General features: G+C 35.2%; 2 protein-coding genes across 4 annotated transcripts in view; one reads left to right on the top strand and one right to left on the bottom strand.

The window, feature by feature from the left end:
* Positions 1–12,682, bottom strand: part of f13a1a.1 (coagulation factor XIII, A1 polypeptide a, tandem duplicate 1) — a 31,820-nt gene that overhangs the window by 16,674 nt on the left and 2,464 nt on the right. The window contains exons 2-4 of one of the 3 annotated variants that reach the window (XM_022673400.2): positions 6,238–6,346; positions 4,535–4,698; positions 2,033–2,218 (exon numbers count right to left, since the gene is read on the bottom strand). In XM_022673400.2, coding sequence (XP_022529121.2) covers positions 2,033–2,218; positions 4,535–4,673 — 325 coding nt within the window. In that variant the 5' untranslated portion in view covers positions 4,674–4,698; positions 6,238–6,346. Of the gene's footprint in view, positions 1–2,032; positions 2,219–4,534; positions 4,699–5,352; positions 5,502–5,608; positions 5,660–6,237; positions 6,347–12,682 lie in introns of those variants that run through there. The other 2 variants (XM_022673401.2, XM_049480150.1) reach the window with 2 other exon arrangements.
* Positions 11,163–12,682, top strand: part of ly86 (lymphocyte antigen 86) — a 5,859-nt gene continuing 4,339 nt past the window's right edge. The window contains exon 1 of the mRNA XM_007238635.4: positions 11,163–11,354. Coding sequence (XP_007238697.2) covers positions 11,225–11,354 — 130 coding nt within the window. The 5' untranslated portion in view covers positions 11,163–11,224. The remainder of the gene's footprint in view (positions 11,355–12,682) is intronic.

The raw sequence follows: 12,682 nt of genomic DNA, 5'->3' as shown, positions 1-12,682 counted from the left end.
GAGAATTTGGGCATTGCTGAGATTTTAACCTGGGGTCTGGCTATTGGACCCAAGCTTCTGAACCAGATGGAGGAGTCAACCACTCAGGAGCCATCTATGTGTTTTTCTTCCCCTCAGTCTGTCTCTCTGTCTGCCTCTCACTCTCTGTTTTTTGTTCTTCTTGTGTCGGATCAGTGCAATCTGAATATGCTTATTAGATCTCCATAAACCCTTGTTCTGATGAACAGCACATCAGAGGTCATCTGTGAGGAAGACAGCACTGCATCAAACAGGATACAGCCCACACTCCTTCACGCACCAGCCCTTGCTTCCTCTTCCTCACTGCCATGCAGGGAGCTCTTTAGCATATTCTGCAGAACCCCAGAAAGTCAAGTGGCTGCTTCTTGTCTTTTAAACTTCCTGCACTGAGTGCCAGCTCGCTCTGCCGGGCCCTCCTCCCTCGTCTGCTACAGAGAGATTGTCTGGTAATTAACACAACTAATGATCTGATGGCTTTTTAATTGTGCGCTGGATGAATCACATATGAGAGCTTGATCATACTAATTAGGGGCATCTGATGCACGACACTGGAGAGAGAAGAGGCAGAGGAAAATCTGCCAGTGAGAACACGGGACTGCATCTGCCCAACCAGAGAAAATCATTTCTGTGTCTGATAACAAAGAAACGACAACTAAATACTCAACACCAAACCCCTTTAGCTGCACAGGTGCCTGGGGGAAAGATAACATAAACTTTTTAAATAGTTAAGTAAAGTTCCATTGGGACATCAGGTCAAATGGCACAGTTGGGACAGTTTAGCTAAATAGCATTTAATAACTACCATCTCCAGTAGTACAGAAATTGATTATATGTTAGAGCATTTTGTTCCAATAATAAATTAAAAAAATACTTAACTCTCCTAATCACCCTAAATCTAAGGACACCTAAAGCTGTCTGACTAGACCTGTGGTAGGATTATAGTTTTTCCTTACCTCCCTGCTAACTGGGGTTTCTTATTATATGTTCAGTGTATTGTCTGATTGTCTGTCTTGTAAAGCTGTTTTGTGACAAGATCTCTTATACTAATAAGTACTATACTGTTTGAATAAAATTCAAAGAAGACTGATTTCCTTAAAATACATGTCACAAAATGATATTGCTCTACTTGTGTGTAAATCACAGAATCTTGTCTTATGTTATTTTATGCACTCTATTTACTCTCTAGGTGGCTCAGAAATTGCATGGATTGTTTTATAATAGGTCAAAAATCATTTTCATATATCAATATTTATATATTGACTGATTTATTTATTTATTTTTAGGTTTTAGGTTTATCTCTAGATAAAAGTAATAGCATAGTATAAAGTGCCCTGTAGAGGGCATCAAACACCCTTCAGGCAGCATTTTACTCACTACAAAGTTTATGCTTGTATAAATTGTAAATACTGTATGTGACATTATGATATATCTCTAATATACAGTTTTAAATAACATTATTGATATCTAAAACTAGAGTTGTGTGGCCCTGCGAAAAAGGTATCCATCATTATATATGACTGGACAAAATACTATGTCTAGCCAAATTGATATATTTTGTGTACATTCTTACTACTATAAATTGTTGATATTAATTAATCTCTGAATTTAGAGTTTTTACAAGTAAAAACTGCATTATAGAGTTTTTATATCCGTTCTTGTATTTTAAAAAGTACTCAGATCTAATATAACAATGTCTAACTGCTGTATAGCAGTTACTTCACATTACTTCAAAATACTACACATTACAGATATCCCAGTTCTAGCATCCTTAACCAATGGGCAGCGAGCTTGGCCATCTACAGAGCAGCATAATGTGGTTATATCTTGTCTATATCTCTTGACACGATTATCTTTGATAATATAATTATCCTGAGATGATTATCTTGGATATTTACAACTAACACTGGGATGTCTATCTTGTGTAAGTGTTATTGGATAATTCTAATTATGTCAAGATAATTAATAAAAGTGTGTGTTTCAGATTTTGAATGAGGAGCAGAATAAAGTAACTCACCGATCACGAACTCCAGAGCGACGTTGTCCGTCTGAGGATTGTACGGGCGTCTGAAAACAATGCCAATGGTGAACTCTTGCCCACGGCGCACAATCAGGTTTGGATTGTCGTACTTCTCCGTATGGTGGTCCGCCTTATTCAGATCGTTGTACATTTTCACATCAACTACACTGAGTGCAGAAGGATCTGAAAAAAAAGAGAATCACATCAATTACTAAATATTTATTTACTTTCAGAACTTACAATTAGATATTTGCCTTTTAAATAGTACAATATACAGCAGATAGCTGATTATTACAGTATATGTAATGGTCTGGTATATGTTAGATAGTAACTAATTTAAATTGGATCCATGACTTTTTCTTTGGCTTCTGGCACCATCTGCCATATTTGCATTGGTTGTCTCCCTAGAATATGACACTTTTAGGCAGTGTGTAGTCACTCCAGGCTACTTTAGGTACATTTGTAGGTATTAATCATAACTGGCCTCACTGTTGTAGGTTGTAAATCCAAGCGTCATTTTCTGAGCTGTTTGCTATAGTGTGTACTCTCTACTCTGTAGCATTATCTTTCTCCATTTAGTTTCCTATGCATATTTCAAATCTCTATTTTAGGTAAATTAAATAAAAAGAAGACTTGATTCCAATGTTCTGTATTAACCTGATCATGATATTTTTAAAATATTGTGCAAAGCAACTGATATAATCCTTGAATCCTTGAATATAATAAAAACATAAATTAAAATAATTTATAATTTAGCCATAATAAAGCAGGCAACCAATTTCCTCAAATTATTTAAACAAATTCAACTTATCAAGGCTAACAGTGTTTTGGCTCTCCTTAAATTAGTCAATGTATTGAAAGTGACACATTTGAAATAATTTTAAGAAAAGAGCTCAGAGCCTCAGAGAATGGAAAGCGCATTATAGCAGAAAAAAAATCCTCCTGTGTGCAGGTAAAACTTGTTGTGTCATACAGACAAATCCTGCTGTAAGACACACACACTATGTCAAGTGTGTGTCGGATAGCGGCCAAACTGGCTGCTGTTTTACCAGTGTGAATCAGCATTAAAAGTTTTATCACTTACTAAAGAAGCTCCAAAATGTTTCATTAGGAACAGTTAAGCAGTTAAACAGTTAAGCTGGATGGCTCTATGAGCAGAGCTTGTTTGGACTTCGTCAGGATGTTGTGCAAGAAAATCATTCAGATTTCAGAACTCGCTGAGTCAGAATTCATTCACTACTGATATTCTGCAAGAAGTGCCCTGATGGCACAGTTACAATATGAGCAGAACTGGCTCTGTCTGGCGGTAAAAAATATCACGATATTTCTTTAATTCTAGTGATATAATTTTCTGCTATTAAACCTTATTAAAATGTGATAAAGAACTATCCACCTTTTTTATTGCTAAATAATCCCCAAAAGGGAGCTTGTCTTTTTATTAAGACTTAACATCTCATAATAATGAGAATATTTCTTCTCAACCAAGAACTGTACCATAGCAACAGATTGGGAGCCAACACTTATACACTAGCAACACCTTAACAACCACCTAACAACTCTGTGTAATAGCAAAAACTTGGCATTACAAAGCATATATCGATACAGGGGTTGTCATTGTCATTGTCATTGTCAACCGCTTTTTCCATTAAGGGTCACGGCGGGGTGCTGGAGCCTATCCCAGCCAGCATCAGGCAGAAGGCAGGATACACCCTGGACAGGCCACCAATCCATCGCAGGGTAAACAGACACAGACAGACACACAGACACATTCACTCACACACTCACACCTAGGGGGCAATTTTTATCTGACACCCAATTAGCCTGAACGTGCCGTCTTTGGACTGTGGGAGGTAACTGGTGCACCCGGAGGAAACCCACGCAGACACAGGGAGAACGTGCAAACTCCACACAGAAAGACCTGGGTCGCCCCAGCCGGGAATCAAACACAGGCCGTCTTGCTGTGAGGCGGAAGTGCTACCCACTGTGCCACCGTGCCGCCCCGACGCAGGGGTTATGAGTCAATATAACTCAATATGAAAGCAAAAGCAATATATTGTGATTATTTAAATAATATTATAATATAGGAAACAAACTAATTATATACTTCAAATTGATTAAAAGAAAAGTTTACTTTTATGCAATCAGACCAATTGGATCTATTGCCAGGGATATATCACATCATGTGGATTTACTATCAATTCCTGACCTGGGTGATAATAAAAGTCCTTGAGTAAGACTCCTAACTCTGATTGTACTGATATAATTTTCTGGTATTAAACTGGCCGCTCTCTGTAATAGCAATAACACTGTAAGTTTCTCTGGATAAGACAGGTCAGGAAAATATACAAATATACAAACAAGTAGTAATAAAACTATTTATACAAAAAAAATACAGGAAATATATAACAATACTTAAATTACAAGAAGATTAATCTATCTTATATCAATCTAAATTGTAGTAATTATGACACACACACACACACACAGATTATATCATACCTTCTGCAGGCTGAACGCCTCTGGGTCTGGCTTGCAGCATTTCGTATTCCTCCAGTTCAGCGTTAGATCTGTTATTCCGAGCAATACGGCAGTTGATGCGGCCTTTCTCTACTTCACACGGGGTTTCCATGATGCTCATACACAAGTAGTCTTCAGTCTACTATCTGAGGAAGAGAAGATTTAAGGTTTTTAGGTTTGGTATTTAATAAGCTTTCGTACGTGGCACATTTAAGTGGTATAGTCCTGTAAAACAAAAGACAATTTCATACTATTCTAAACTGTGCATTTAATTCACACAAACATTGCTTTAACACGGAGCCCCTAAAGGGACGTGGTGTGTTTATTTTTTTACGTAGAAAGTGGTGAGCACCACATACTAAGTGGTCAGCACCACATACTGAATAGTGAGCACCACTTATTTAGTCGTGAGCACCACTTAATAAGTTGTGAGCACCACTTACTAAGTCGTGAGCACCAGATAATGGTAGCTAGCAAGCTATAGTTTAAACTTTAGTTTAAAGTTTAAATGTTCCACAGTGTAATGTTGTGATTAACTAGCTAGGTTAGCTAACGTTATCTATATTTCAGTGTGAAATGTTTTAGCTAACGTTAGCTAGGTTAGCTAATGTTAACTACCTTATTTCAGTGGTGAATGTTTTAACTAATGTTAGCTAGGTTAGCTAATGGTAACTAGTGTATTTCAGTGGGGAACCTTTTTTTGCTAATGTTAGCCAGCTAACTAACTTATTAGATGTGCACAGACAAAGCATTTGGGCACACACACACCAAACACAGCAGCTACTTTCACTCAAGGCCACCATATATTGTACAGAGAGCAATGAAAGCATTAAAGCTAAGCTAACTTAGCTAGCATTAGGTTAGCTAGCTAGATCTTTGTAGAAGCAGACTACATTTAATCACAAATGGCAGCTAAATAAATGTGATTTCTATAACTGGATGGAGGAGCATGTGCACAGCACAACGTAGCAGTCTGTGAAGTCAGGTACAGACAAGTGTATATATGCTAAATCGTGCTCACAACTTAATATGTGGTGCTTAGTAAGTGGTGCTTACCATTTAGAATGTGATGCTCACTACTTAGTAAGTGGTGCTTTCTAAGTAAAGCTTATGTGTTACTGGCAGGAACATAAAAAGTCAATTCATAAAAAAAAGTGTTATTTTTTTACTTCAGCCAAAGTAAAAAAAAAAAAAACATATATTGTTTTATTTGCAAGGTTTATAATTTGTTAATAATTTAAATAATTTTGCTTTAAAAATATATATAAAATACACTGGAACTAGTTAAAAATGCTGAAAGAACTAACATTTATTTTTAAGCATTCCAACGTAAATTTTAATTAGTAAAAACGAATAACCTTCCTTTGCGTTGAATAGACTTGGCAAGCATATGATTTGCCTTTGCAAGCTTAAAAAAGTGCTGCCACAATAAATTAACAAATTATGAAAAAAAACTATTTTTTTATTGACAGTGGTGAATCCAAACCTAACATTACAATACAGAGAAATACAGAGAAAATGACACTGTAATCTAAGAATCTAAAATAAGTCTGTATATTTATATGAAATTTGCAAATATAAATAACAATGCAATGCCAAATTCAGAATTCACTTTTTTCATGTTCTTTAAGTTTAAACACCAAACTGTAAATAATCTAAATAATCTAAATGTAAAAGTAGCTCACCCTCAGTGAAGAACAGCAGGATGCTCTGTGTTGAAGATGCTGTGGGCAGCGGTACCCGAGCAGACCTGCCCTGCCTGTTATAAAGGGTGAGCGTTCACCCCGCCTGCTTCTGAAAATGCAGATCTCGTGCAGAATCTAATTTCTCAAGAATAAGGACTAGAGTGGTCAGCTGGTACTGACAGTCAGAGCAGGTCAGTGTGACATTTCAGAGAATTTGTTGACATTCCTTTTTGATGAATTTAGATTTACAGTTCAGTAGTAATTTACCTCGAAACAGTTGAGCATAATGTTAAAAACAATGTATTTACAGGAACGAGTAGCCTATAATTTAGGCCTTTTATGTGAATGTGCACTAACATTAGGAATCTACAAGACAAAGTCACTACAAGACAAATATGACAAAAATAGACAATACATTCGATGATGACATGATATTAAATAGTTTTAAGTCCTTTGACTTTTTTCCTGCAGACTTTTTTTGGCCAGCATAATTAAGCTGATCAAGCTGAACAACCAGTAGACCAAGCTTGTTGGTTGACCAGCATTACCAACAATATCAGAATAGTCCAGTATGATCAGCATATACAGTTTGACCACACTAGATGACCAACATCATACAATGTATAGTATGCTGGTCAAGAACTGCAACTCCCTTCTGGCCGGTCTTCATTCGATTCAGAACTCAGCAGCAGGGCTTATCTTCAATCTTCTAAAGTTCAGCCATGTAACTCTATTTTTATGCTACCTTAAAGTAACATTTACATTTAAACATAAAATAAGATTTACATTTGTTTTATGTTATATCAAAAGCAGTAGGATTTCTGAGTGGGAATATAAAAACTATTACAATAAATGGCATCAGTAGGCTTCCATTCCTGCAAAGCCACATATATACAGCTCTGGAAAAAATAAGAGACCATTTCAGTTTCTGAATCCGTTTCTCTGATTTTGTTATTTATATGTATGTGTTTGAGTAAAATGAATATGTTTTTTTTTATTCTATAAACTACAGACAACTTTTTTTCCAAAATTCCAAAAAAATATTGTCATTTAGAGCATTTATTAGCAGAAAATAAAAAATGGCTGAAATAACAAAACTGATGCAGAGCTTTCAGACCACAAATAATGCAAAGAAAACAAGTTTTAATATTTAAGAGTTCAGAAATCAATACTTGGTGGAATAACCCTGGTTTTTAATCACAGTTTTCATGCAGCACGTTCTCCTCCAATAGTCTTACACACTGCTTTTGGAGAACTTGATGCCACACTTGGTGCAAAAAATCAAGCAGTTCAGCTTGGTTTGATGGCTTGTGATCATCCATCTTGAATATGTTAAGCCATTTTTCAATTTGGTAAATGCTTTGAATGTGAATCTAAAGTGTAAACTGATTAACAATGTAGCTTTTTTAATGTAGAGCATGTTTCTTACATGGATGACCAGATTTTTTACCACCTACCAGCAAAAGCTGTTTTTGAATTGGATTTTTCAGCAGGGCTGCTTTGCCTGCTAATAAAGCAGATTTGCCTTTTTTGATCTGATTCGAATTTGAAAGATTTGAAACAATTTGAAACAATTTTTCTACTTAATTAAACATTTACAAGTGTTTATAAACATTAGCTCGCTGATTAAAAGTGAAATATGTACGTTTTTCAGTTGTACTCACAAAATCACAACTAAAAACCTGGATCACAAAATATACATAGAAAATGCACATGCTTGAATGAGTTTTAGTTTATTTTAATAGATTTTTGTCATGAAAACACATGATGTGAACACATGTGTAGTGTATGACCAAGACAGGGCCCATAGGTTTCCCATTCTAGTTTAATACTATTAATTCATTACATTTAAGGTATGTTTTTAACTGCTAACACATTATATTAACTAGTGTAAATTAATTATTAGTTAAAACATCAATTAACCATTAAACAATGTTTATTAATGCCACAAGTACTGTTATTTGTGACCCTTATTGTAAAGTGTTACCCTTTATTTTGTTCATTTTCATTTGTTAATTAGTTTTGATAATAAATGCATCTGTTGTTTTTTTACTCCCTTTATTCCCTTTATTCCCTTCCTTTATTTCCCTTTTTTATCAAACTGTTATGCATTGTATTCAACTGTAAACTCTATCAGCCTATCAGCTGAAGAATCCAGGGGGAAATACTGCAGAAACTGGTGGGATTTCTCCTTTTTTGTATTGAAATTTATTAGAATTAATTTTGAATTAATCTGACAGCAACATTTTGACAGCGTAATGTATTTTTAAAGCTCCAGACGATTTGAATGGAAGGAATTAAAGCCTCTTTTTAAATTATTATTGTTATTAATTTTCACTTTAATTACTTTATTAAAATGAGCAGTCTATTGTTGATTTACCATATTGGATAGTTGTATCAGGGTTTAGAAATATGTATGAGCATATTTACTATTATTTTTTATTTTTTTATTTAAACAGGGAGGCCAAACTGAGACCACTGATTTATTTATAGACGTGCTTTGCACTGAGCAATACCAAACTAAAAACTAATATGAACAAATAAATGCAAAGAAAAGCAATGAATCAACAAACGAGGAGTAAAGTGAATAAATAAATCAATATAAATAAATATGGGGGAACTTGAGAGGGGTAAATGTCTCAGACTCTGGGAAAGTGTGGAATATATTTTTGGTGAATAACACAATTTTATGATATGCCTGTAAGTGTTTATTTTGTGGAGCAATGTCCATCTGTTCTGTTTAATTAGATTCACATGCTTATTTCTGACTTGCACACAGTGTAATTGTTAGTGTTCTGTATTTTCCTATTGTGGCCACCAGAGGACACACTACATTTCTTTCTCTCTATATATGTATACCTGATATATAACCAAGAGGAAGACAGATGATCACAAACCATCAAAACAAGCTTGAATGTTTGCATCAGGAGTGGCATAAAGTTATCCAAAAGCAGTGTGTAAGACTGGTGGAGGAGAACATGCCAAGATGCATGAAAACTGTGATTAAAAAACAAGGTTTATTCCACCAAATATTGATTTCTGAACTCTTAAAACTTTATGAATATGGACTTGTTTTCTTTGCATTATTTGAGGTCTGAATCTCTGCATCTTTTTTGTTATTTTTGTTTGGAATTTGGGAGAAATGTTGTCTGTAGTTTATAGAATGAAACAACAATGTTCATTTTACTCAAACATATATCTATAAATAGCAAAATCAGAAAAAACTGATTCAGAAACTAAAGTGGTCTCTTTAACTTTTTCTAGAGCTGTATGTTCAGCAGAATGACTTATATACTTATAAACACTGCTTTTCAATACACACTAAAATGCCTTCAGAATATATAGCCTACATATAAAACATACTAAAGCTCTGTACTAATTAGCTAACACACTTGTGGCCCTGTGGTCTACAGCTACAGATTTACATTAAGACTGAAACTCTGGAGAGTCCCATTTCTTATTTGGTTGTTCAAAGTCTCCTTGCTTCATGTGTGTTGCAGATTCAGCTGTTACTTATTGCTGGAAATTCCTGTAGGTCATTCAACTTTAAGCTGCTCTGAATAAAAGTTTCAAAAGTGTTACAAGTAAAATCCCAGTGACTCCAGGTACATTCCAGACCCACCACAACCCTGACCAGGAAGAAGAAACTCTGGGTTGCAGTTAAACACAGAACAAATGATAGTCATTATCTGTTGAAGTATAATGATTTCTTGCGGGAGTTAACAGACAGTTTGCCCTCCACATGTTGATTGACACTAAAGTGTGGACATGAAGAGGGATCCCCATGGGCTTCATTTTGGACAGGCCTAAAGAAAAAAGAAGACAAGACCATCATAGTGAACATTCTTGTGCTGGGCACAGATGGAATTTGACTTCCGCCTTTAACTTATCCATGCAGTAAACACATGTACAGCAAGTCAGTGAGCACACATGCCCAGGGTGGTGGGCAGCTATCACTATGATGCACATTGAGCAGTGAGGGTTAAAGGCAGTGCTAAAGGGCCCAACAGCAGCAGTCTTCCAAATCCACAATAACCCAGTGCTCTTGTTGCTGAGCCACCATTGCCTCATCACTGTGCTTAAGTGTTTATTTACTGTTAACTTGAGGTTTCTGAGGCTGGTAACTCTGATAAACTTATCCTGTGCAACAGAAGTAACTCTTGCTCTTCCTTTCCTGATAAGAGCCAGTTTCCTTATAACATTTTTGATGGTCTTTGTGACTGTACTTGAGGACACTGTCAAACATTATTAGAACATTATTCAAATAGATCTATTCACTGTATACCAACTCTACCTCTTCACTTTTTTACAACTGATGCTCTCAAACACATTAAAATGCAAGAAATTCAGGTAATTATCTCTTGACAAGTTCAGCACAGCTGTTAACTGAAAGCCTGAATTCCAGGTGACTCTACCTCATAAAGCTGACTGAGAAAAACAAGCCAAGAAGTGCAAAATCAGAGGCATCTAATCAGAATGTGCTACTTTGAAGAATCTAAAATACAAAACATTCTGGTTTGTTTAATACTTTTTTGTTTACTAAATCATTCTATTTGTTTTTCTTTATAGTTTGGATGACATTAGTATTAATCTACAAAGCAGATCATTTTTAAATAATGAAAAACTGGTACTGTAGATGAATTTAAGTTTCCCAGAAGTCTGCATCTATTCTGCATCATTTGGATCTAAAAGGTCAGGACTAATGATTTTGTGTGGAACAGATCTGGAAACACCATGAAGAATTTGTAGCTCTCGTAAACAGCGTGTTTGACCTGATGAACAACAGTATTGGGTCAGTGTGACCGGTCAGAGGAGTGTTTTTATTGTGTTCAGGGGAAGTGAAACACATTATCATAGACACTAAATGAAAATGGGAAGTTTGGGGTAGTTGTTAGCCTATATTGTTTCCTGTTCAGAGAAAAGAGCAGTAGAAGATTCTGACTCTGGTCTACACAGAGAGAGTAAAGAAGACGACTGATTAGCCAGTATGAAGATACTCAGTGTTGCTATAACTCTGGGCATGGTGTTCCTACCCTCTGCGAACACACAGGAAGGTCACTGGCCTGTTCACACTGTGTGCAACACAAACAAGATCCGAGTCAAATACAGGAGCTGTGGTGAGAGCTGATGAGCACATATTCAACTATATGTCAGTGTATGTGTTTGTGTGCGTGAGTGTGTGTGTTCAGTGTGATGTGTTTGAGCTACTATTGAATACAGATTTATTTACAATGTAAGATTTCAGACACTGATGTTCTAACTAACAGTAAGTGCAACGACACAAGGGTCAGATATTTACAGACTGACTAAGAGAGAAAATGCTAAGTATTGTTTCCCTGTAGAATGACTTATCTCTTTCATTATAAACTTTTATAAACATGTGAATATATATATATATATATATATATATATATATATATATATATATATATATATATATATATATATATATATATATATAAGCTCTGTTTCTCTGATTTTGCTATTTATAGGTATATGTTTGAGTAATATTCAATAAACTACAAATGACATTTCTCCCAAATTCACCATAAAATATTGTAATTTAGAGCATTTATTTGCAGACCTCAAATAATGCAAAGAAAACAAGTTCATATTCATAAAGTTTTAGGAGTACAGAAATCAATGTTTGGTGGAATAACCCTGTTCATCACAGTTTTCATGCATCTTGGCATGTTCTCCTTCACCACTCTTACACACTGCTTTTGGATGAATTTATGCCACTCCTGGTACAAAAATTCCATCTCAAAATAAAATCGTTTATTAAAACTAAATGTGAGATTCACCTTATATATGTACAATATTTAATATACCATTGGTGTATTCTTAATTTTTTTTTTTTTTTAGAAAATTAGACATTTGACCTGCTCACTTCCTTCCACATGTTTCCCTCCAGAGGAAGTGACATCACAGCTGAAGTGCTGGTCACATATTTGTAATATGAAAGTATTATTTTTTATATAGACAATAGATATTCTACGTACGTGAAAATCAAGAGGTTAAGAGAGTCAATACGCCTAAAATAAACATCAGGCATTATAAATAGTAGGGAATGAATTTAAGAAGTAAGAAAAGGCTTTTAAGGAAGATGTAAATATTCGCTTTGCGTGTGTGTGTGTGTGTGTACTGACTGTCTGTTGTGGTTTAGTGAACAGTGATGGACTGTTACTTTAACAGATTCAGTTCAGTTTTACAGCCAGCCTGCTCTCACTCCAGCACTGATAAAGAGAACGTTTAAACTGCTCACATTTCCTGCATTCACAACAACCAGCAGACAGTTATTCTAACTAAGTTTGTCTAATGTGTTTTAAGGAGGTGGTTAATATACAGTATATCTCTTAGTTTCTGATAAAATCTACCACAAAGACCTCAAACAGAATTAATATAAACATTAAATGATAATAAAAGCTAGAACTTAAATTCTGAT

Source organism: Astyanax mexicanus, chromosome 6, assembly GCF_023375975.1.
Source record: "Astyanax mexicanus isolate ESR-SI-001 chromosome 6, AstMex3_surface, whole genome shotgun sequence".
Taxonomy (NCBI): Eukaryota; Metazoa; Chordata; class Actinopteri; order Characiformes; family Acestrorhamphidae; genus Astyanax; species Astyanax mexicanus.
The sequence above is the reverse complement of the archived record's forward strand: the minus strand, read 5'-3'. Positions and strand labels throughout refer to the sequence as shown.